Source organism: Erpetoichthys calabaricus, chromosome 16 (genome assembly GCF_900747795.2).
Source record: "Erpetoichthys calabaricus chromosome 16, fErpCal1.3, whole genome shotgun sequence".
Classification (NCBI taxonomy): domain Eukaryota; kingdom Metazoa; phylum Chordata; class Cladistia; order Polypteriformes; family Polypteridae; genus Erpetoichthys; species Erpetoichthys calabaricus.
In genome coordinates, this window is record NC_041409.2 from 910,126 (window position 1) to 933,119 (window position 22,994).

Sequence of the window (22,994 nt, forward strand, 5' to 3'; positions counted from 1 at the left end):
ACATCACCAAGTCCAATGCCAAGCGTCACATGGAGTGGTGGAAACATGGTCTATGAAGTGACGAATCACACTTTCTGTCGGGCAGTCAGCCAGGTGATTCTGGGTTTGGCATATACCGGGATAACCAACTGTGAAGTTTGGTGGAGCAGGGATAATGGTGTGGGGCTGTTTCTCTGGGTTTGGGCTAGGCCCCTTGCTTCCAGTGAAGGGCAATCTTAATTTGTCGGCACGGCAAGACATTTTGGACAACGCTATGCTCCCAACTTTGTGGAAACAGTTTGAGGAAGGCCCTTTTCTATTCAGGCATGACTGTGCCCCAGTGCACAAAGCAAGGTCCATAAAGAAGAACTTGACTGGCTCGCACAGAGCCCTGACCTCAACCCCATCAACCACCTTTGGGATGAACTGGAACAGAGATTGCAAGCAAGGTGTTTCATACAACATCAGCGCCTGACCTCATAAATGCTCAACAAAATGAATGGGCACAAATTCCCACAGAAACACTCCAAAATCTTGTGTAAAGCCTTCCAAGAATTATTTACTAATTATTATTGAATACATTTTATAACTATTTTTTCTTTCATGCCAACTTGTCTGTGTTACTACAAACTGATACAAACAAAATCAAGTCATACTGCACCCAACGGTCACAGATGGAACCAAGATGGCAGGGTTTGGTCCATATGAAAAGAGAGGCAGATTAAATAGCCAAGTCTTATTTTCTGAATCTATTCATCCATCCATTCTTTAAATGTTCACTCTCCAGTACCACCTGTCAGTAGCTACAGGACAGGTCATCCACCTGAAACTGAGCATGTTTGGATCCGACCAGTACTTGGATGGATGACCAACCAGAAAAAGCTTGGGTTGCATCTATAAGAGTTGTTGGTGAGGCCAGCAGGGGCGCCTACCCTGTGGTCTGTGTGTGGATCCCAATGCCCCAGTGATGGGGATGTGGCGCTGTCCTTTGGTTGAGATGCCAAACTGAGGTCCTGACTCTCTGTGGTCAGTAAACATCCCTGTGCCTCTTTCAAAAAGAGTAGGGTGTACCCCGATATAATGGATAAATTGCCCATCACAGCATGGTCCATCCTGGCCCCCTAATCATCCCCTGGCTCTTATTGACTAAGTGTCTTTCTCATTCCTTTACCATCTAATAACTAATGTGTGGTGAGTGTACTACTACAAGAATGGCTGCCGTTGCATCATCCAGGTGGACGCTACACATTAATGGTGGCTGAAGTGGCTCCTCACTCATTATGTAAAGCACTTTGAATAGTGAGAAAAACACTATATAAATGTAATTATTATTATGATGATGATTATTATTAATACAAGATCAATGGAAGGCAGAGCCAATCCTGATAATGTCTGAGTGAAGGCCTCACGGAATGGCAGTTTGGAGCAGCTTTATTACTTATTTACTTTTTAAAGATATCTTTCTTAAGATATGGAAAATGATAGCCTGTGCCATTATATAAAAACAGATGAGCAATTTTGACGACACCAGTCTGTTTAACCTAACAAAGGCCATTGATCCCTATTCACTTAACTTCTATACAATACCATCAAGTCTACATATAAAGGTCTGTAAAGTCCCGCTGTCAACCACACTACTTGGGTAACTTTTCTTACCTATCTATGATTCTCTGTGTGAAGAAAAAGCTGGTGCTGTTTGTGGCAATATTACCTTTCTTCAGTGGCGATCTGTATACTGTGGTGTTATGGGTCCACAGCTCTCCAGCTAAGGCCAGTGAAATAAATAATCGCCGCGCTCGCGGCTTAGCGAGGGGGGCGTGGTGGCTACAGCAAGCCACAGGGCGATTTGCGGTATGGGCGCTTCTCACCTAAGTGCACAGGTGAGGGACTGCCCACACCCGTGATTGTTCCTGTGGCTAATGCGCTGCAGCTGCCATGTCCTCTCTGCATATATAGAGAAGCCCGAGATGGTTAGGGGAAGGTAAAAGAAAGAACAAAAAGAGAAAGGAGAAGGAAACGGGGGTGGCAGGAAGAAAGGCGGCAGGAAGGCTAGAAAGCCGGTGCGGATGAGCGCGCGAGCGCTCGCAGGCAGCTGTGTGGAAGCCTGGGTGTTAGGCCGACATCCGAGGAGTAGCAGTAGTGGTCGCTCCCGCAGAGTTGATTCCGAAGGGCGGGAGTGATCGGAAGATGGATAACTCTCCGCATAAGGCCGCGGGAGTTAGGACTTGGGGTGTGTATTCCCCAGCGTGGGTGCCCCGGTCGCTGTGGAACCCAAGTCGCTGTCTGGAGGAGCCTACCGGAGCCAGAGGTCGGTGAGGTGATCCAAACAGCTGAAGCAGGACAGTACAGAGAACGTCAGCTGCATGTAGGGCGACTCTCCTGTAGAACAGCCCAGATGGGTGTAGCAAGGGGGGCCGCCAGTAGTAGAAGGATGCACCAGATTTTTTAAAAGGACAGCTTTCTGCATGGTTTTAACCTCGTTGTTTTAAAGATGTTTTCTAATGGATTTTAACCTCCACTTCACAACTGTTTTATGGATTATTTATTTAATGAAGACATTTGAACTGCACAGCACTTTATCATAACACTGTTTTGTTCTATTTTAATAAAAGCACTTTTGCACTTCTACCATCCCCTTGCTCATTGTTATTGCCCCACTGTCTAGCTCATCGGTGACATTACCGACGGTGTTGGGTTCAAGGGCTCCCTAACAGCCGATGGGAGCATGGAGCAGAACCCGCATCGTCACATATACTTGTTGGAGAAATCATTTTAAAGTAAGATGTGGAATCCACTGGACTAATTCCCTTCCGAATTTTGAACACTTCAGTCATGTCACTTCTTAATCTGCGTTTGAAAAATCTACAACAATTTAAATCCTTCCACCTTTCCTAACAGCTCACACCTCTCAGTCCTTCTGATGCCCCAGCAGTACACTGGATAGCTGAGGTACAACCCAATTCAGATGCCATCCTACTAATCTTCTTCCTCACTTCTGTATGCTGTCCACTTCTGGACAATTCTATGTTTACTGACTTAAAGTAGAATACTGTATATACATCATGTGGCTGCATGTGTGTATCTAAGTCTCATAGCCTTACTATTAATTATTATAATCTACTATTAATGCTGTATATTAGTAGTGCATGTACAGTTTTCACTTTCTTTGTATTGTGCGTTCTACTGCATTTGTTAAATATGACAACATGGCTCAAGCCTCAGTAACTGGCTTGCACAACACAGTTCAGCTTGAAAATAAAGAGCGCTCAAATGCACAATTAATACTGAAACACTTTACAATTTCAAAACAACCAAAATATTCATTCAACACATACACCAATTTGTGCTTTACATTAAATAAAATGTACTATTTTAATATTTTCTTGTGTATCATGGTGCTAGAGAGTGGCAATGCGTTACATGCTGGTTAGATGTACAAGTGCGAACTTCACAGCACTCTGTACTTGTGACCCTGCTACTGCCACCACTAACTCTGTGCTGTGATCCTGGTCAGTCCAACATGAAGACTCTGTGCTATTGACATTCTCAGTTTTACTGATAAAGGATTCATTCAGCTTAGACCAGCAGGTCTGAAAGCCCAAACTTGGCCTTAAGTGTTGTTCTGTGGTGACCACTGCTCGTGTCAAGTGGATACTTACTGGAAGTTCATTAGACACAAAGAGGAACATCATGTTGCTCTCTTCATTCATACCATTTTATGTGCTGACCAAAAATTAATTATGTCACATTAATAAAGAAATGAGAGTCACGGCCCATGGCCCAGGACGTGTCTAAACACTCATTAGCAACAATGAAACTGAGCATGTCATGGACATGTACACTGCACGGTCAAACTGATGTGGACACCTTTGCAATCGATTGTGTTCATTTGTTTCATTGTTAACAGACGCTTCAAATCAAGCTCATAGTCGTGCAGTCTCCTTTGACAGCAGAATGGGTTGAACTGTGTGACTTTAAATGTGGCATAGTCATAGGATGCCACCTTTGCCACAAGTCAGTATGTGAAATTTCTACTCTGCTCGATTTGCCTTGGTTAACTGTAAGTGCTGTTATTCTGAACTGGAAATGTTGGGGAACAACAACAGTTCAGCCGCAAAGTGGTAAATTACGCCATCTCACAGAGTGCTGAAGTGTGCAAAAATGGCCTATCCTCTGTGGCATCACTCACAACAGAGTTCCAAACTGCCTCTGAGTGTTGGAAACTTCACCAAATGGGTTTCCATAGATGAGTAGCTGTACACAAACCTAGGACCATTATGTGCAATGCCCAGCTGTAAAGCATGGCACTATTGGACTCTGGAGCAATGGAAACGTGTTCTCTGGAGAGATGAATCAAGCTTCACTATCTGATGGACATATCTGGGTTTGGCAGTTGCCTGGAGAATGCCACCTTCTGAACTGCATAGTGCCAACTGTAAAGTAAAGTAAAAGGAAGGGCTTTTGGCACAACCCCTTGGTTCAAGTGAAGGTTCCTGTTAATGCTAAATAAAGACATTTTTGAAAATTGTGTGCTACCAACTGTGATGGATGGCCGGGGACCTTGCCCCACCAGGAGGCCTGGAGAAGCAGGGGACTGGGAGAGGCAATTCTTTCCCCAGGATGCAAGAGGGCAGCCATCCTGGCTTGTGTGGGAGCCACAGAACTGGAAGGCTCAACCCTGTGGGGATCCGTGGTCACCGCCAGGGGGTGCCTGAAGGACTAAGGAGCCTTCCGCCACGCCAGGAATTGTTGCAGGGAGATCACCCGGGAGCACCTGGAGCACATCCGAGTACATTATAAAAGGGGCCACCTCACTCCATTCAGGGAGCCGGAGTCGGGAGGCAGAGGACGGAGTTTCCGAGGAGAGGAGTGGAGGTGGTGAAGAAAAGGCAATAAAAAGAGGAAGGAGTGAAAAAGGACTGTGAGTCTTTGGGCACTGAGTTTGTGCTGTGTTGTGAAGAGGAAATGAAAATAAACCGTGTGTATTGTGGACATCTGGTGTTGTGTCTGTCTGTGTCCGGGGCATCTTTTACACAACTTTGTGGCAACAGTTTGTGAAAGGGCATGACTGTGTCTCTGTGCACAAGCCTAGATCCATAAAGACATGAAGAAACTCGAGTGGCCTGCACAAAGCATTGACCTCAACCCTGCTGGGAAGCTTTGTAACTGAATAGGAATGCCAATTGTGAGCCAGGCCTTCTCATCCAACATCAATACCTGATCTCACCAATGAACTGAAATTCCCGCAGACACACTCCAGAATCTTGTGGAAAGAAAACTGGAGGCTGTTATATCTGCAAAATGGGGTGGTCAACTCCACTTTAATCCCCATGGTTTGGAATGGGGTGTCCAACAAGTTCATATAGGTGTGATGGTTAGGTGTCAACCAACGTTTTGCTCTAGTACTCTTGAAATGACAAATTCAAGATAAAAAGCAGGTTAAAGAGAATCTAAAATGAGGAACAGCACTTAGCAGATGTGATGTCCTGTGCTGGGGCAGAACACCTCATTGGTGTATATTTAAGAGCAGCCTTACCTCGAACAGCATAACCATCCTTCACCGAGGCAGGGAATGGAGGCAGGTTGTCCTTTGCGTAAACGTCTTGTGCCAGGACACGACCCATGCCATCTGAGAAAATAAATAAAACAAAAAAAAAACATTTTAACAGACAAATGATGAAACAGTGGTATCAAAGATCTCAACACTCAATCACATTTAATTCTGTGCTATGCCTTTACAAACAAAGTGCCAAATGGTTCTTCATAAAACAAACAGGTGGCACAATTAGGTGGAATCCTCACAGACATAAATGGCAGGAGATTTCTGCATACATGGTTTACTTCTTTGTAAAAACATACCTTACTCAGAAACAATAAGCTTCTCAGTGGCATGGCTTCCATATAGTCTTAGGGAAGAAGTAAAAAATCAACTTTTGTCAACACTTTCATAGTAGATCGTAGTAAACGGTGCCCATTCACATACTGAGCTAGACAATTGGACTTGTTTTAAGCAAATCACAAAGTAATAGGCAAAGAATTTGATCTTGGAGGAGTAAATGGTTCTCAGTGAACATGTCATCTCCCAAAGTTGGGGAGGTTGCTGATGTGGGTGCAGACTTCTTATTTGTGCGTCCATCCAGAAAGAGCAAATCAAAACCATTTAAAGGACAGGTATGACTTGGGGAGGAATGGCATGATGAAGCGTTATAAAGTGATCTAAAGAGTACAGTCAGACAATTAGAGTGTTTGCCTTTGTCTAGGTGATTATAAAGACAATGCAATTATTAAAAAGAGAAGTATAACGTGTCACCTTTCCTTGAAAAGCAGTGACTCATGCGCTTCAGATAATACATTTGGGCCATTTGACTCTAAGACTGTACCAGAAACATTTTGGATGTTTTTCAGCTTTTTAAAATACTATGAGATATCTTTGCTAGACTTTCTTGGGTAGAATTTTTTAACAGTTGCACGCAATCCAAAAATAAAAGGCTGCTGTTAAAAAAAATATAAGCATCTATTTTATTTAAAAGGGTAACAATTATTTTTTTCTATGACCGGTACAAATTTGTTTTTAAGATGTTCAAAAGTTATTGAACATGACCTTTTCATTTATTATTTTTCCATATAAAACAACATTTCTGTGCTATGGACTGGACAATTCAGAGGTAGCTGATGGTCAGTTTCAATATGTGTTTATGAATGAATGCCCCCTGTGATGGGACGCCCCTTCAACACTGGATCCAGGGGACAGCCATGGGATGCACTATACGTTCCCCGGAATGTATGGTGGCAGCCCTCCTGGGTTACATTGGGGCCACAGGTGTGGGACTTCAGGACTCTGACCTGTTGGGCTCCGTGGCCACCCTCCGGAGAAGCTGCATGGCTTAACGAGCCTCTGTGGGCTGGAATGCAGCCACACCTGGAAGTGCAGCCTAATTCGGCCAATTGCCACCTGGAGCACTTCTGGGAGGGCTACAAAAGGAGCCTGCAGACAGTACTCAAGGGCCAGAGGCGGGTGGAGGAGTGGTGGTGCCAAGGAGGAAGAGAAAGTGATTTTGTTACTTGTGTGCTTGGGACTGTGTATTGCCTGTGGGTCACGGGGAAGACGTGTGCCCACAGGTGAAGAGAAATAAAAGTTCTTGGTGTTTTATACGTGCCTCAGTGTGAGCCTGTGTCGGGTTGGGCGCTATACAGTGTCCATATCACATCCCAGTCACTAGGCAAAGTCACCATTAGTAACTGTAACCAAAATATATACTGTGCTATACTATTGAAAAGCACAAGGCCACATGCTAGAATAGGAAGAGAGTGGAAGTAAAAAAATAGAAAAAAAGAAAAGCAATTCTAGATGTTATCCTGAAATTAGGATTGCAAAATCTACCATTTCTATCAAAGGCAGAAACGTTCAACAGAGCAGAGATAATGCCCATGTGAGTGTAAGTGTCAATTTGTGAATATATAAGGAGTCAGATCAAATTGGCTCTTTGAATTGGCTTTGGAATTACTTTTCCCTTTTGACAACACGGTATAAATCCCTCATCAGGCAGTTTTCTTCAGCATAATGCTTTGCACTGCAATATACGCAAATGCTATTTAATGGTCCACAATTATCAGTGATAACAACAGATTCATCAGTGGGAACATTGTAGACAAGGGGGATAACTGATGTTAATGCGTGCAGCAGTCCATCTGTTTTGATCTCATTGTGCATTTAGGAGCCTGTGCTCACCGGATATGTTGGCAGTGACATCCCGCTTTCTTTGTGCGTCTTGTTGTCTTTGTTACGGCCAGCCACAAACAGACACTGGAGGTTTTGCCAATTTATTTAAGAGATATATATACTGTATTTTTTTAAATAAATGACTAAACCAAAATAAAAATGAAAACATCAAACTGAATTCCTAAATTCTATATTAGCTTCCTATGTTTTATAACTTTTTACTATTCATAATGTAATAATAATCTATACTAATAAAAGGCAAAGCCCTCACTGACTGACTGACTGACTGACTCATCACTAATTCTCCAACTTCCCGTGTAGGTGGAAGGCTGAAATTTGGCAGGCTCATTTCTTACAGCTTACTTACAAAAGTTAGGCAGGTTTCATTTTGATATTCAAAGCGTAACGGTCATAACTGGAACCTCTCTTTTTGTCCATATACTGTAATGGACTGCAGCTCGCTGGCCGAGGGAGGCGGAGTTGCATATCGCGTCATCACGCCTCCCACGTAATCATGTGAACTGACAGTGAACGCAGTACGTAGAAAACAAGGAAGAGCCCCAAAGAGCGCTGAAGAAAACATTCATTACACAATTGAGAAGGCAGCGAAACAATAAGAAGCGAGCGAGTGACGCATACAAGCATATTCATAAGTGCAGCTACTGCGGAAACAAAGCACGGTGTAAACTGTAAGTTTAAATTAAGTTTATAGAAACGCTCCCACTGCCGTTTGCAATACCATATTCGCGACATACAAGTTTAATGAGAAGACACGAGGTATAAATGAGACTTTGGATCACTTTGTAACAGAGTTAAAATTGCTGTAGCGAGAAACTTTTAAGTGCCGGGTCTTAGCTAACATTAAATAAAGCCGTGGACATCGCAACATCACACAAGACAGCGGCTCACGTGAACTGACTGAACGCAGCACGAGTGATCACTCATTACACAATTGAGAAGGCAGCGAAACAATAAGAAGCGAGCGACGCATACAAGCATATTCATAAGTGCAGCTACGGCGAAAACAAAGCATGGTGTAAACTGTAAGTTTAAGTTAAGTTTGGCAAGATTGCTTTTCTCCTGTACAACTATACGTTGCATTCTCAACAGTAAGCTTGCACGACTTGGTCATATTACAACCGGAGTGCTGAACTGACAATGTGGTATACAAAGAGAACTATAACAATCGTAATAAACGAACAATAAAACAGCGGAGAACCCGTGGATTAAATAAAAAGGCTGCTTCCTTGGCGAAGCAAGGAAAAAGGATGGCCTTATATGGCGTTCGTTTATAAAACAGCGGAGAAGCTGTGTAAAGACTGCTTCACAAAAAAACAGCAGAGCGCCTTATATGAGCAGGCAGTCAGCTAAAGAAGGGAATCAATAAATAACTATAATCGTAATAAACAAACAAAAAATAGCGGAGAATCTGCGGATTACATAAAGGAAATGGGTACCTGAACAGAAAAGTGAGTCTCAAATACCTATACACAATAACTATAACAATCGAAATAAATGAACAATAAAACAATACAGAACCGCTAAGCAAGGAGAAAGGACGGCCTTATATGGCGTTCGTTTATAAAACAGCGGACAGGCTGTGTAAAGGCAGCTTCACAAAAAAAACAGATCCTTAACAAATTGTTATTGGTATATTTTCCCTCAATTTAAAAAGGTTTTCTTTTCTTCTTAATTAAAATTTAAAAGCAATACTTCACCACTGCGAAGCGCGGGAATTTAGCTATATGCAGTGAGTGTGTACGCCTGATGAGCCCAGAATTAGGGCGAAACATGTGTCGCGTACTCTTTGCATTATTTGACAGTAAACTATTTTCAACCATTCTATGATCTGCTTCTCACAACTGAGGGCACCGTGGCGGATGTTAGCTGACTTGCTGGCCAACCACAAGCGTTACCTGGTAGGTAACCACCCATACAATCAGATTGTGATTCAGACTACGAATGCCGTGAATGTAATTACCCCGATCTACATGCTGTCAAATAAACGAACCACACGCCGTGGCGCAATGTTAGGGGCTTCGCCTCTAGTGCTGACGTCCGAGGTTCGATTCCCGTAAGGTAGTGCAGTGAGTGTGTACGCCTGATGAGCCCAGAATTAGGGCGAAACACATGTCGTGTACTCTTTGCATTATTTGACAGTAAACTATTTTCAACCATTCTATGATCTGCTTCTCACAAATGAAGGCACCATGGCGGATGTTTAGCTGACTTGCTGGCCAACCATAAGCGTTACCTGGTAGGTAACCACCCATACAATCAGATTGTGATTCAGACTACGAATGCCGTGAATATATATATATATATATATATATATATATATGAATGTATGTATGTATGTATATATATATATATGTCTATATTTATATATATATATATGTGCATATGTATATATGTGTATATATATGTAGATATGTAAATTTGTATATGTATATATATGTATATGTAGATATGTATATATATGTATATATGTATATGTATATATATGTTTACATAACCTCTTTAACACACTACTTCTCCGCTGCGAAGTGCGGGTATTTTGCTAGTAATAATTAATTCTTTGCATTTATATAGCACTTTCCTCACTACTCAAAGCGCTCAGCAAATGCAGGTTAAGGGCCTTGCTCAAGGGCTAACGGTTCTATTCAATAAGTGCGCGCACAAAAAGGCGAGCTTCAAAAGGGCGACCTCAATTGGGCGCAGCGAATAAAGGCAAACGCAACAAAATTATTACAGAAAATGTATTAGATAAAGGCAATGATTGAACGTATAAAAAGGCGAAAGCAAGAATATTAAAACATTCGATCAAATTGAGGTTGCCCTTTTGAAGCTCACCTTTATTTACGCGCGCCTTTATTCGCGGCGCCCAATTGAGGTCGCCCTTTTGAAGCTCGCCTTTTTGAAGGATACCAGGGCTAACAGAGCAGAGTCTCTTTTGGCATTTACGGGATTCGAACCGTCAACCTTCCGATTACCAGTGCAGATCCCTAGCCTCACAGCCACCACTCCGCCTGTGGTGTACCGCCAAGATGAAATTTGGCATGCAAGCAACATGCAAAGTCCCATTTCCCTAAACAGAGTTTTGACTGAATAAATGCACAGAAGATTTTCACACTTCAATCAAAAGATGAGGATGCTCGGAAAAGTGTACCCTCAGCTTTACAAGAACGATGTCAAACGTTGTACTATCTGTCATTCTGGGGTAGCAATCGGAGATCAGCATCAATATAGCTACTTCCATTTAGAAACATACAAAATGGCAAACAAAATCACAATACCAAATGTCCCAAATAATAATAACAAAATAATAACATGGTGAAACTGAAAATAAAGTACAAACTAAGTGAAGAAACTGAAACACTACAATGAGCTGTAAATCATAATGCACTCCTTGAGTCGAAGTTCAGAAAAGGAGTATTCTGACCTGAATCTTTACTGACTACTAAAACGTCATAGACTGACACAGGTGTTGTTGACTACAGAAGCCATCATGTGTGCCAAGCAGCGATGAGACAAGCAGACGAATGTCATCGGTATGCAACATGCAATGCGTCGAGCACTAGTAAATAAATCTGATGAGGGATGATCAGAAAGTTTTGAGACTATACCATTTGAGCATTTGATGATGTTAGGAACCATTTTCTTCTTCCAGGTACCATTGTTCATATTCTACACACTGCTACTCAGATATGTACAAGTGAATTTTTAATATTGTCTTCAAGAAAGATCTTCATGAGATGAAAATTTTTTCCACATTATGTTATTAGTTTATGAAATGCTACTACCAGAATACTTCTGCCTGCTCACTGTCTTTGTTCCATATATCTTGATCAGTATTTCAAAAGTATCTCAAACACTTTACACACAATTCAAACACTAATGCCTAATAAGGGATAAACTGCTGTATGTGGCAACTCAAGGAAAAGTAGCTATCATCTATTTATCTAACATGATCATCATTTACTGTGCGAGGAGGACTTATTCCAGGTCTTTAAACTATTCAATGGCGCTGGTAAAATCCATCCAGCTGAATTCAACGATGAATCTCAAACTTGCTGACAACATTGGAAATTAAAAAGTGCATTTAGGGCGGAAACCAGAAAGTGCTTCTTTATGCAAAGAGTTGTGGGAATCTGAAACAAACTAGCAAAACATGGAGTTGAAGCAGAAACCCTGAGAGCCTTACAGAAATATTTGGATGAGATATTGGGACAGCTTAGCTATTAACTAAACAAATGGGCTTGAAGGACTGATTGGTCTTCTCTGTTCTTGAAAATCTGCCAGGGTATCAGATCTGGTGGCTGCTAAGTTGCCTTCTTTCAAACGATTCCACCAGCTTGAAGTCAGATTTGATCTCATGATAGCTTGTCTTTCCTTATCATATTTTTTCCCTTTGTCTATGTCATTAAAACATTTTTTTTCAACTGTAGGCTTTGAGTTGTGTCAGAAAATCAAGTGACTCCAACAATGGTCAAAGTATACCCTCAGGAGGATTAGCTAGATGGAGAAGCAGAGCCCATGGGGTACAGAGACAGAGTGGCTGGGTTAACAGTCCAGTCAAGAGAAAAGGTTAGTCAAGCTGAATGGGCTCATACACAGGCAGATGCCAGTCTTCTTTAAAACATGCAAATTCCCACACTATTCAAAACCTCTAACCAGGTCTCTTCCTTTTATTCTGTTATAGGCTTCTCGATCCCAATTAGCAAGGCTTCAAAAAGGGCTGTTTCACTGAGATGGCATGTTACGGCCAGATAGAATACACAAACATGTCTTTCGTCCTCATCCTGCTAGATCACTACTCTTTCTTCAACAAGGTCAACCACCAGGTCCTTCTTGCCAACCTCTCTGACCTTGGCATCACTGGGACTGCCCTCAGGTGGTATGAGTCCTTCCTCTTGGGCAGACCCTATCTTATATCCTGGTGTGGAGTGATGTCAAGGGTGCACCAGGAAAGTAGGGGGTGCCCCAAGGATTGGTTTTGGGCCTTCTTCATTTCTCCCTATACACCTCCAAACTAGGTCCTATCATCCTGTCTCATGGTTTTGCTTCTCAGTGCTATGCTGATGATATGCAGCTGGACCAGACAGTATCAGCTAGAACCTCTGCATGTCTCAGTGATATTGAAATCCGATTGAAGGAGCACCATCAGTATCTCATCTTAGGAAAGATGGACCTCCATATTATCCCAGCTTGCTTTTCTGTTCAGTATGTTTCATTATCATTATCAGCCACCAAGTCAACACACAAACCTGGGGTGGTGCTCAATGACCACCTGTCCTTCAGGGACCGTGTTGCAATGATATCTCAGTGTTGCAGATTCACTCTGTGAATGTCCAGTAATATCTACAAGATTAGATTGCATCTAACAGAGTATGGAGCACAACTCTTGGTCTGTCACATTCAGACTACTGCCACTCTCTGCTGGTGGGAGTATAAGTATGTGTCACCAAGTCAGTGCAGATGACTAAAAATGCAGCAGCACCTCTGGTATTCAATCAGCCAAGGTGAGCACATGTCACTCCTCTCTTCAGATCACTACAATGGCTTCATATAGCAGCACATACTAAGTTCATATCCTCAATGCTTGCCTACACAGTAGTCAATAGGCCTGTACCTGTATATACTGTATATGGAAACACTTGTGAGGTGCTCCACACCTTCTCGACCACTCAGGTCTATCTGATGAATGGTGTTTTGGTGATGCTACCTCTGACTAGTATCAAATCCCAGTCCAGACTGTTGTTGTGTGTACCTCCTAGCTGGTGAAACAAACTGCTCACCTCCGTTTGCAATTTCTACTTCTTTGAGGTCTCTCGTTTGGTAAATTTCTTTCTAACAGCTGTTAGTTTTAATATTATCTAGAAAGTGCAATTCACTTGTATTTTTGTTCAAATGAGTTGTTCAATTGTGATGATCAATATTGTCACCTTGTCCTGTCACACTTGTCCCCAAACAGTCCCCAGACTGATGTATACTTGATTATGTTGACCTCTTTTGTAATTTGATTTGGACATCTAAAAACTGTCCAATGCCGACCTTATAACTACGACCCTGTGGCATCACGCATTGCACATTTTAGGTCGACCTTGCCTACAGAGATAACAAAGAGAACAAAATAACGGCACCCATAACAAAACAACAACAAAAAAAAGCCTCAGTGAGAGAAAGTAATCTGTTTTTAACATAATAAAAACATTTCAGATCCAAAAAGAAATTTAGCAACTACATTCCTTTATCTCCAAAATCTGTAGTATGATCAGATGGCGGCCGGCACGGTGGTGCAGTGGGTAGCGCTGCTGCCTCGCAGTTGGGAGAGCTGGGTTCGCTTCCCGGGTCCTCCCTGCGTGGAGTTTGCATGTTCTCCCCGTGTCTGCGTGGGTTTCCTCCCACAGTCCAAAGACATGCTGGTTAGGTGGACTGGCGATTCTAAATTGGCCCTAGTGTGTGCTTGGTGTTTGTGTGTGTCCTGCGGTGGGTTGGCACCCTGCCTGGGATTGGTTCCTGCCTTGTGCCCTGTGTTGGCTGGGATTGGCTCCAGCAGACCCCCGTGACCCTGTGTTCGGATTCAGCGGGTTGGATAATGGATGGATGGATGGATCAGATGGCTGTAATTTTCTTTAATAATTCAGCTTAACTTTATAGTATGTGAACCCTTGCAAGCATTTAATGTGGACTGAGCGATAAGAAATACATTCAAATTTGACAGATTCCTTGAATTTGGTATTTTGTGTTTAAGTAAAGACAATTGTGCTAACTATGAATTAAGATAAACTACAAAAATGAAAATTATATCTGAAGTTATATATTGTATTTATACATTTTGTAGACAAACCCAGTGTTTACTATTGCTAATTAAAGTCCACTGTTTTATTGTACATTTTATCTGCTTGTGTATTTAATACTCCCTGTGCATAACACTATGCATAACTACTGCGAGTCTACACTGAAGGAAGTGCACTGGATGAACATCAGAATGACTGTGACGAGAACAGGCCATTCAGCCCAAAGACCCTGTCCATCCTACCCCACTACACTCTTAAAAATAAAGTCACCAGAGTGGTTCTTCAGAGCAATGCTACTGGGGAACTTTTTTTGGCTCCCAAAAGTCTCATTCACTTGAAGGATACCATAAAGAACCTTTATTTATTTAGAAATGTAACAGGCTTCATGAATAACCATGAAGAGATAACACATTTGTGAAATTCCAGTGGGCCCTTATCACCACACACCATCACTTAGGCTAACTTTGGTTTTCTGTATCTGTCCATATCCTACTAGGTAGCCTGCTGCACACTGAAGTTGTCTGTTATGTCCACATACAATAAATCTTTTCAAAGACCAAAGAACCAACTTCTTTGGCAAAGAATGCTTCAAAGAATTAAATGGCTCTTTGTCAAGCAACAGTTTTACAAAGAACCAAACAATCTAATAAAATGCCATTTGTGAAATTTGTCCAAACAGGGTATGAGTTTTTCTATAACAGTTTGACAATCTCTGTCAGTGCAGTCAAATTAAGAACTATGCTGATTGCCAAGAGCGGCATGGTAGGCTACACATAGTCAAGAAAGGATGTCCTGGTCTGGCACCCCCACATGCCATTTAGGCTCACCTCGGTAGTTGATGATCTCAGTACTCAGGACAGGCGTCATTTCCAGGACTGTGATGAAGGCCTTGTCCATGGAAGTCAAAGGGAATGGAGACATACGGTGCCTTCGCGCCACCTTGGTAATGTCGACTGCACTATGACCTGAAATCAAAAAAACATTGAAGATTACCATACTACGCCAAAACAGGAAATTTCACAATGCAACAGGGGGGCCATCAAGGTTAGGGGGCAGGTGATGGAGACAAACAACTCTAATGTTGAGTTCCCATGTAAGTTTGGAGATAGATGATGTTGAACTAGAGATGACTAGTGTGGTGTAGGACATTCTTCAAGATTTCTTAGGGAAGAAAGAGGGATATTTCCTGGTAGTTGGTCACTGCCATCCTTTGGATGGCTACCAAGATTTTATTACAGTAATGAAATAAAATGATTGTAGCAGTTCATGAAGTCTGAGAATCAAGTACTGAAAACTTTCTTTTCAACTATTCAGGTGCACAACAAGACCCTAAAATTCAACTGCTACTCTTTGAATGGCTCTCATCTAAATGGAAATCAGAATCCTCCTCTTTGTCTGCCTGTGGAAGAGGTAAAAAGACTTCAAGAAAGCCAAAGGGCACCGGCCACGCAGGAGTGAGGGACAAAGAGAAAAAGAGGCAAGCAGTTGAGTACAGCAGCATTAGATGAAAACTGCAGATAAGGTTCAGTTAGAAAGAAAACCTGTTCTTGTTGGGACACCAAAGCCACGCACAATGCAAAGAGAAAGTAAATATAAAAGGGAAGGATGGCATATGCTGTTGTGCATTCGTGCCACTAGATGGCACTATTCCCCAGCAAAAAGAATTTCAGTGAGAATGAACTAAACTCTTAGACCAACTCTCATGACAGAGTAATCATCCTATTCTCAGATTTCATTTGTGAAGTTATATGGGTGCGTAGTGGACACCTTTACGACTCCAAAAAGGTAAGCAGTACCACATCATACCAAGAAGGGACATGGTTGGTAGCACATTCCCCTTTTTCTTCCACAATTTCAAGGATCACCCGGAAGTCAATTGATGCGTCTACCACATCTCCAGAAGCCCTACTTCTTCTAGGATCCCTCATATATAACGTGGCCTTCATTCCAATAGAGTCTAGCTAGGTCCGCTGTGGAGGTTGACAACGTAGCTTTATACGTTGGTAATGTTACATGATATGGCCAGTTACACTACGGTTAAGATTAAGGTTGGAGCAGGAGTTATCTGACTCAAGTCAAGTAAACCAAGGGACAAAAACATGCAATCCGACGGGCTGTCAAGCAGAGATCCTGATTTGTGCAGCTGTGGAGGTCTGCAGGTGGTCTGCAGCTGGAGCCGCAACTCAGCAAGACGGAGCTCCTACTCTCAGTGTTGCTTTATTCAGCTGCTGACACTGTTTTTGCCAATTTTCTTCATTTACATTTATTTAAAGGGGTTTTCACTGTGGAGGTGCTTCGAGTCTTTATTTTGTCCTACAAGGGTCATAGAGAGTGGAGGTGATGTGATATAAAGAATGCAACAATACAATAGCTAATATATACTACTGGAGGGCTTGAGATCCCACCAGGAGAATTAACTTTGAAAATATGGTCATACCGTCATGAGCAGCTTAGGTCTACCCCAGCAGCACTGGGCATAAGGCAGGAACCAGTCTCGGATGCTTGCAAAAACATAAGATGTTAAAGAATGTATGCCAACAGTGGGCATTACAGACCTGGAGATGACAGGAAAAGGAGTGCCACTGAGGATAAGGAGAAGAGCTTTGATCAGCAAGTAAAGCGCTATATAAATGTAATTACAGTAATTGTTATTACTATTAAAGACCAGGCTAGCAGGGTCTGTCTAATCCATGCATTTGGTTGTTGTTCTACTCTCTGATTCTACTTGTTCATTTGCAGGATGATACCGAGTTGAGGCGTATCCTGGCAGCAGTGGGCACAAGGCAGTTTTCACTGCTGGGTGGGATGTGTGCGTCCACAATTAGCCCAAATTGCATGTTATTGGAATGACTGAGCTGGTAATTGAACCCAGGACTCTGGAATTATAAGACAGCACCTCCAACTTCTTACTTCTTTACTGCTATGACACACTGGCAGAAACCTGTCACCTAGGCTGATTTAGCAAGACACAACTTTTCTTTTTTTTGTGTTTTTCTAGTTTCTGAAGTTGGCACAGGGGGCAGTAAATTTAGTATAGAAATCTTGACTTTCATAAACATTTTCTATCCCAGAGCAGATGGTGACACAGTGGTTAGTGCTGCTCACTCACAGATTCAGTGTCCTGGGGCCTCATGTATAAACAGTGCGTACACACAAAAATGTTGCGTAAGAATGTTTCCATGTTCAAATTGCGATGTATAAAACCTAAACTTGGCATAAAGCCATGCACATTTCCACGGTACCTCATACCCTGGCGTACGCAAGTTCTCTGCTCAGTTTTGCAGACTGGCGGCACCCAGCGTTAAAGCAGTGCTACTGTTCCAGTGTGGTTTCCCTTTCTTTTTCAGATCCATGTCCCTAACGCTGCTTTATAAATACACTGAAGTTAACTTCATATTGTTTATTAGTTTAAGGCATCTGATTGTAATTAACTTGTAACAATATAATGGTCCACAGAATGGCCAAACTATTCCAAATACCATAGCTGCTTTAGCATTGTTACTCTCACTGCACCTTCTTCTTCTTCTTCTTTCAGCTGCTCCCATTAAGGGTTGCCACAGCGGATCATCTTTTTCCATATTACTCTCACTGCACCACTCAGAGTATTTATATCACTGTATCTGAGTGGGGAATCAAAGATCTACAGAAGCTGAGAAAGAGAAATATCGGTATACAGCATTAAGCACACGCTGCCTCAGCCATGCTGTCTATTGAACTGCTCTCATACGGCAAACATTTCAAAGCCATTCCTGTACGGACCTCGCGGTTCAGAAACAGTTTCATCCCAAGAACTCTAAACGCACTCAATCAGTCCATCAAGTGCTCCTTGTAGAACTGTTTGTACTTATAAGTATACAGTTACCTCATTGTAAACTTAGGGTACAGTTATAATATTGCACAACATGAGCCACTTTATAAAGCGCGTATTTACATATGATGACGATATCATTTTTAAGATGAAATGCAGCAAAATATGTTGATTATATTATACAGATAAAAATTTAACTTCATTTAAATAATCTGTATTGTTAATAATTAAACATGTGAGGACACGGTGCCGCTGCGCTAGCTAGTTCATGGATTGTTCCTGCATTGTGTTGTATTCTTGCTGGTGCTGATGCGACACTGGAAGGTTAGACGGATAGAAGAATTAAACATGTACTACGAAGATATTTCAATGTTACTTAAAAGTTTTGAAAAATCGGCGTTCTAAGCTTACAAATGGCTTCACGTCTATTACAGAGCTGATTGTGTGGCAATTGGGTATTTGGAGAAAGAAAAGTAAGAACAGGAATTGGAGGTTAGTACGTTTGAAAGAGACAGTACTGCTGTAATAAATTATTTCATCGAAGGTCGCGCATGGCACAGCAAGCATCTTGCGTGAGACATGAACAATCACTGCGCCACCGTGTTCCCATGTTTAATAACATGCTTTAACTCCTATCATCATGAAAATTATATCATGTATACATCTCAGTATTTTAATTATTCAGAGAGCTGTAATATTATGAATGTAATGGATTCTGTGTCCTGTCGGAGGAAGAGAAAGCCCATTTAAGAAGCATGTAGTGATTCACACACATAGAGCACATAGAAGATCAAATACAAAACAAAGCATTTAACGTGCTACCTTAGTTACGATGGGATTTGAGAAACTAGTAAATTAAACGATTTAAAGATGAAGTTTATGATGTTCTACTTTAATGACAAAATAAACTACATGATTAAAGTGGAAATTTCGAGATTAAAGTTGACATTTATCCCCACTGCGTGCCTTTTTTTATTCTCTGTACCCTAATAAGCTTTCATATGACACTCAGACGGTGGGCTACGACTCACCTTTTCACGGCGACTTTGATATCTGACAACTTCTTTTTTTATTTTAGGCACTGTGCGACTTTGTGAACTTGAGTTTTCGAGTTTCTCTGACACGCTATGTCACTTGATCAACTTCCTTTTGTTGTTTATACCACTGTTTAAACCAACAAATAGTACATTTTTCTTTGCCTCCACTTGGTATTCGCTGAAATTTTTCTATTTTCCCTTGTGCTTTTGCCATTGTCTTTTCACAGAAGGCTGAGCTTAAGGGCTATTTATATTGATTTGCATATTCAAAAAGGCATAATTCCGGGAGGAGTTGGGGCGGGACAGCAGGCGCGTGCACGTGCGTTACTTTTCATGCTGACCAGGATTTATGAAGCGGAAGAACGTGGAAGTTTGCGTATGCACAGATTTATGCATCTGGAATTTTTTGTGCGTAAGCACATTTCCGCTTTTGTCCGTACACCATGTTATAGTGTGAATTCTACGCACGGCGTTATACATGAGGCCCCTGGTCATTGTCCACTTGGAAATTCACATTTTCTTCCCATGTCCCCAAAGCTGCATGGATTGGGTGAGTGAAGGTGTGTGCCCACTCTGTTCCTGCCTTACACCTGGCCCCAAGACCCTTAATTACAGTATATTAAGAAGGTTTGAAAATGTAACTTTATACTCATGTTTGTCACATCCACCTTAAAAAAAAAAGGTGTCTGTGTATCTTTGTGTCCATCTGATTGCTATGTCTCTGTCATTCCAAAAGAAGGCACACCACAAACATTTGCAGTAATGCATTTTATAACTAGAAATGTCTGTAATGTGTTCTCTGTTGGAATGACAAATTCAATGCATTTTATTACTTACATGCATTAAAAAACACACTACAATAGAAGAGGGTGCGCTGCAAACATTAACGCTAAGGTCCAAGTTGGTTACTTTGATTTCAGCCAATCTGAGACGGGCACCACAGCTAATCCACAAATAAACAATTAATATCCAAATCAAAAATGAAGCAAGATGCCGCTGCGTGCTCCATGTCAAATGACTGCCCTTCATCAATCGATGATCTTCTACAGCAGGGTGGCTGAGAATGAAGAAGCCAAGCAATTCCATCGGTGAAGTTGAGGAGGCGCTTGGCTGCTAGATTATCTGTGTTTGTGTACTGGGCTGCCATGTTTGCTATGAAAATTGGGTGACCAATGGCCAGCGCAGAACTTACTAGCTCGTAAGATGTTCTCTTTGCTGCTGCACCTGGACTGCACCTGCGAAGAGACAAACAGAGAGAGAATGCTTTTCAGCGGGAGGACTAAAGAAGAACTGAAAAGAACTACATCAAAAGAAAAACAAAAGAAAACATTCATAAAACCCATAGGCTTCGGAGATTACAAAAGCATCAAAGAAAAAGGGGCTGGGGGGCAAAACAGGCAGAACCGCACAGGTTTGTGCAGCCATTCACTATAGGCGTCTTTTTGCCGTCCTACTGATTTGTTTCTAGGACCGTAATCTCAGAAGCCTATCAGGTCCTGGGGTCTTAAGGAGCTGGTGATGAAGAGGATGCAGCGGCTAAGGAGCGCTACAAAGACCGGACCCCCCTATCCCCCCCTACCCCCCACACCTCCTAAAAAACAGAGCAGTTGCTCCTCCACCTCCTCCATTAAGATGCAAAAACACACCAACAAGCGAAATTAGGCTTCTAGTAAATGAGCAACCATTTTTAGGCCTGGGAAGAGGAAGTGTTCGATACAAAGGGGCTGGAGGGCTGGGCTACAGCTAATCACCGCAGTGCCAGGGCTGTGATTTCACAGTAATTTAAAACTGTGGGGATAATGCCTATGCTCATTAGTAGTTTTGCCACTGTTGAAGGGGGTACTAGTATGCCAGCCATGGTCCCAGAGCCATTAATATTACTACTTGCAGTACTAGTATTAGTACAAATGTTTATGCCAATGCTGGAGCATGTGTGTAAAGCACTGGCACTATTGCCAGTGCCAATATTGGTGCTAATACTGGAGGTTATCACTAATAAAAGTGGAGCAGGCCAACTGTCAGTAGTGGTACCAGCATTAGTATGAACACAACTGCCAGTACCAGTGCGAATCACCACTAATGTCATTCTTGAAAGCGGTGTCGATGCCAATGCTGGGTTCAAAATGCAAATGCCACAGGCTATCTTTGCTGCAGTGACATTTTAAAATGGTGCCAGTTCCAACCAAGGTGCCCATACTAACATTAGTGTAAGGGCCAATTAAAGGACATTACATCGCAGGTGCCACTGCTGTTAGTGGGTCAGTGCCAGTGCCAATAGTAGTTCCAGTAAAGAAACCATCAGTACTTGCTACAAGTGGTGTCAGTGCTACTGCAAGTATAAGTATCAGAGCCAGAGGCTGTGACCATGTGACCATGGCTGCAAATGTCTATAAAGGTGTCAATGCCAGCACCAACCGTGGTGCCTGTTCTAGTATCAGTGTAAAAGCCAGTACCGCAGGCATTTCAGCACAGCTGCTAGTGCCAGGACCAGTGCCATCAGTCAAGCCAGCAAAAGAGGCTCTAAACACTGCTACAAATTGCATCAGGACTGGTGCAAATTTTGATGTCAGAAGAGGTGCCTTTCAGCACTCCTGATGCATGTAAAAATAGTTTAAAAAAGGGAACTTTTACCTGGGCATCACTAAAGCTCTAACTGACTCTCTCTAATATAAAGCTTTTCACACCTATCTACCTTTGTGATACACAACAATTCCCTTCATTTCTACATGTCTATCTAATATACCGCTCTTCTGCTATTCACTTATCTCTTTAGTATAGTGCCTTTCACATCTCTTTAATATACTGAATTTCTTTCTATCATATAGTACTTTAGCTATCCATCTTTTTAAAATTGCATCTTTCACATCTGTCTCTTTAATATAGTGACCTTTGACGTCTATCTATCTATCTATCTATCTATCTATCTATCTATCTATCTATCTATCTATCTATCTATCTATCTATCTATCTATCTATCTATCTATCTATCTATCTATCTATCTATCTATCTAATATAGTGCCTAGCCTATTTATCAGACATACAGGAGGAACAGGCTGGACCAACTTCTGTATGAAGCTGATGAAATAGAGAAGATACATTTGTTTGTCTGCACACCTGCCTATATTATGTGTGAAATGAAAGACAGATGTGAATGTGATAAAGTCAGGGCCCTGGTGCTGGCTTAGCTTTGATGCCGAAAGGCATACGTTTAAATTTCAAGTGGACCCATCCCCTGCATTTTCAAATTGCAAAACGTGGGGTTTGTTTCGACTCTCACTCTCCTCGGCCTAAAGTGACACAAGAACAATTATGAAAAAAACTAGCACTGAGATTATAGATTCTCTGTGTGATTCATGAAAAAAAAGAAAGGAAGTGTTATTGCACTGGAAAATAAAAGAGAGAGAGAAAAATAAAGCACAAATGTAAAAAATGAAAAAAAGGATAAAAAATTCTTTGAGAAAGGCTTGAGTCAATGATGCTAAGGACATACTATATGGAACAAATCCTGGAGCAATGCACAGCGTTGATACGACAGAAAACCAATGATCCAGCACACACACACACACACATACCCACACACACACACACCATAGAGCTCATCAAAGAAAAAAAAAATGTTAGTGGAGAGACAGCGCTACAAAGGAAGAAA

General features: G+C 41.9%; 2 protein-coding genes across 12 annotated transcripts in view; both read right to left on the minus strand.

The window, feature by feature from the left end:
- The window catches only part of si:ch211-10a23.2 (Galectin-related protein A-like), a 493,745-nt gene that overhangs the window by 320,836 nt on the left and 149,915 nt on the right, over positions 1-22,994 (minus strand). The gene's annotated exons all lie outside the window — the stretch shown is intronic.
- LOC114666444 (gephyrin) overlaps positions 1-22,994 on the minus strand; it is a 415,661-nt gene that overhangs the window by 36,097 nt on the left and 356,570 nt on the right. For all 11 annotated transcript variants that reach the window (XM_028821308.2, XM_028821307.2, XM_051920119.1 and 8 more), the window contains 3 exons: positions 20,537-20,579; positions 15,327-15,464; positions 5,516-5,608 (listed from right to left, as the gene is read on the minus strand). In XM_028821308.2, coding sequence (XP_028677141.1) covers positions 5,516-5,608; positions 15,327-15,464; positions 20,537-20,579 — 274 coding nt within the window. The remainder of the gene's footprint in view (positions 1-5,515; positions 5,609-15,326; positions 15,465-20,536; positions 20,580-22,994) is intronic.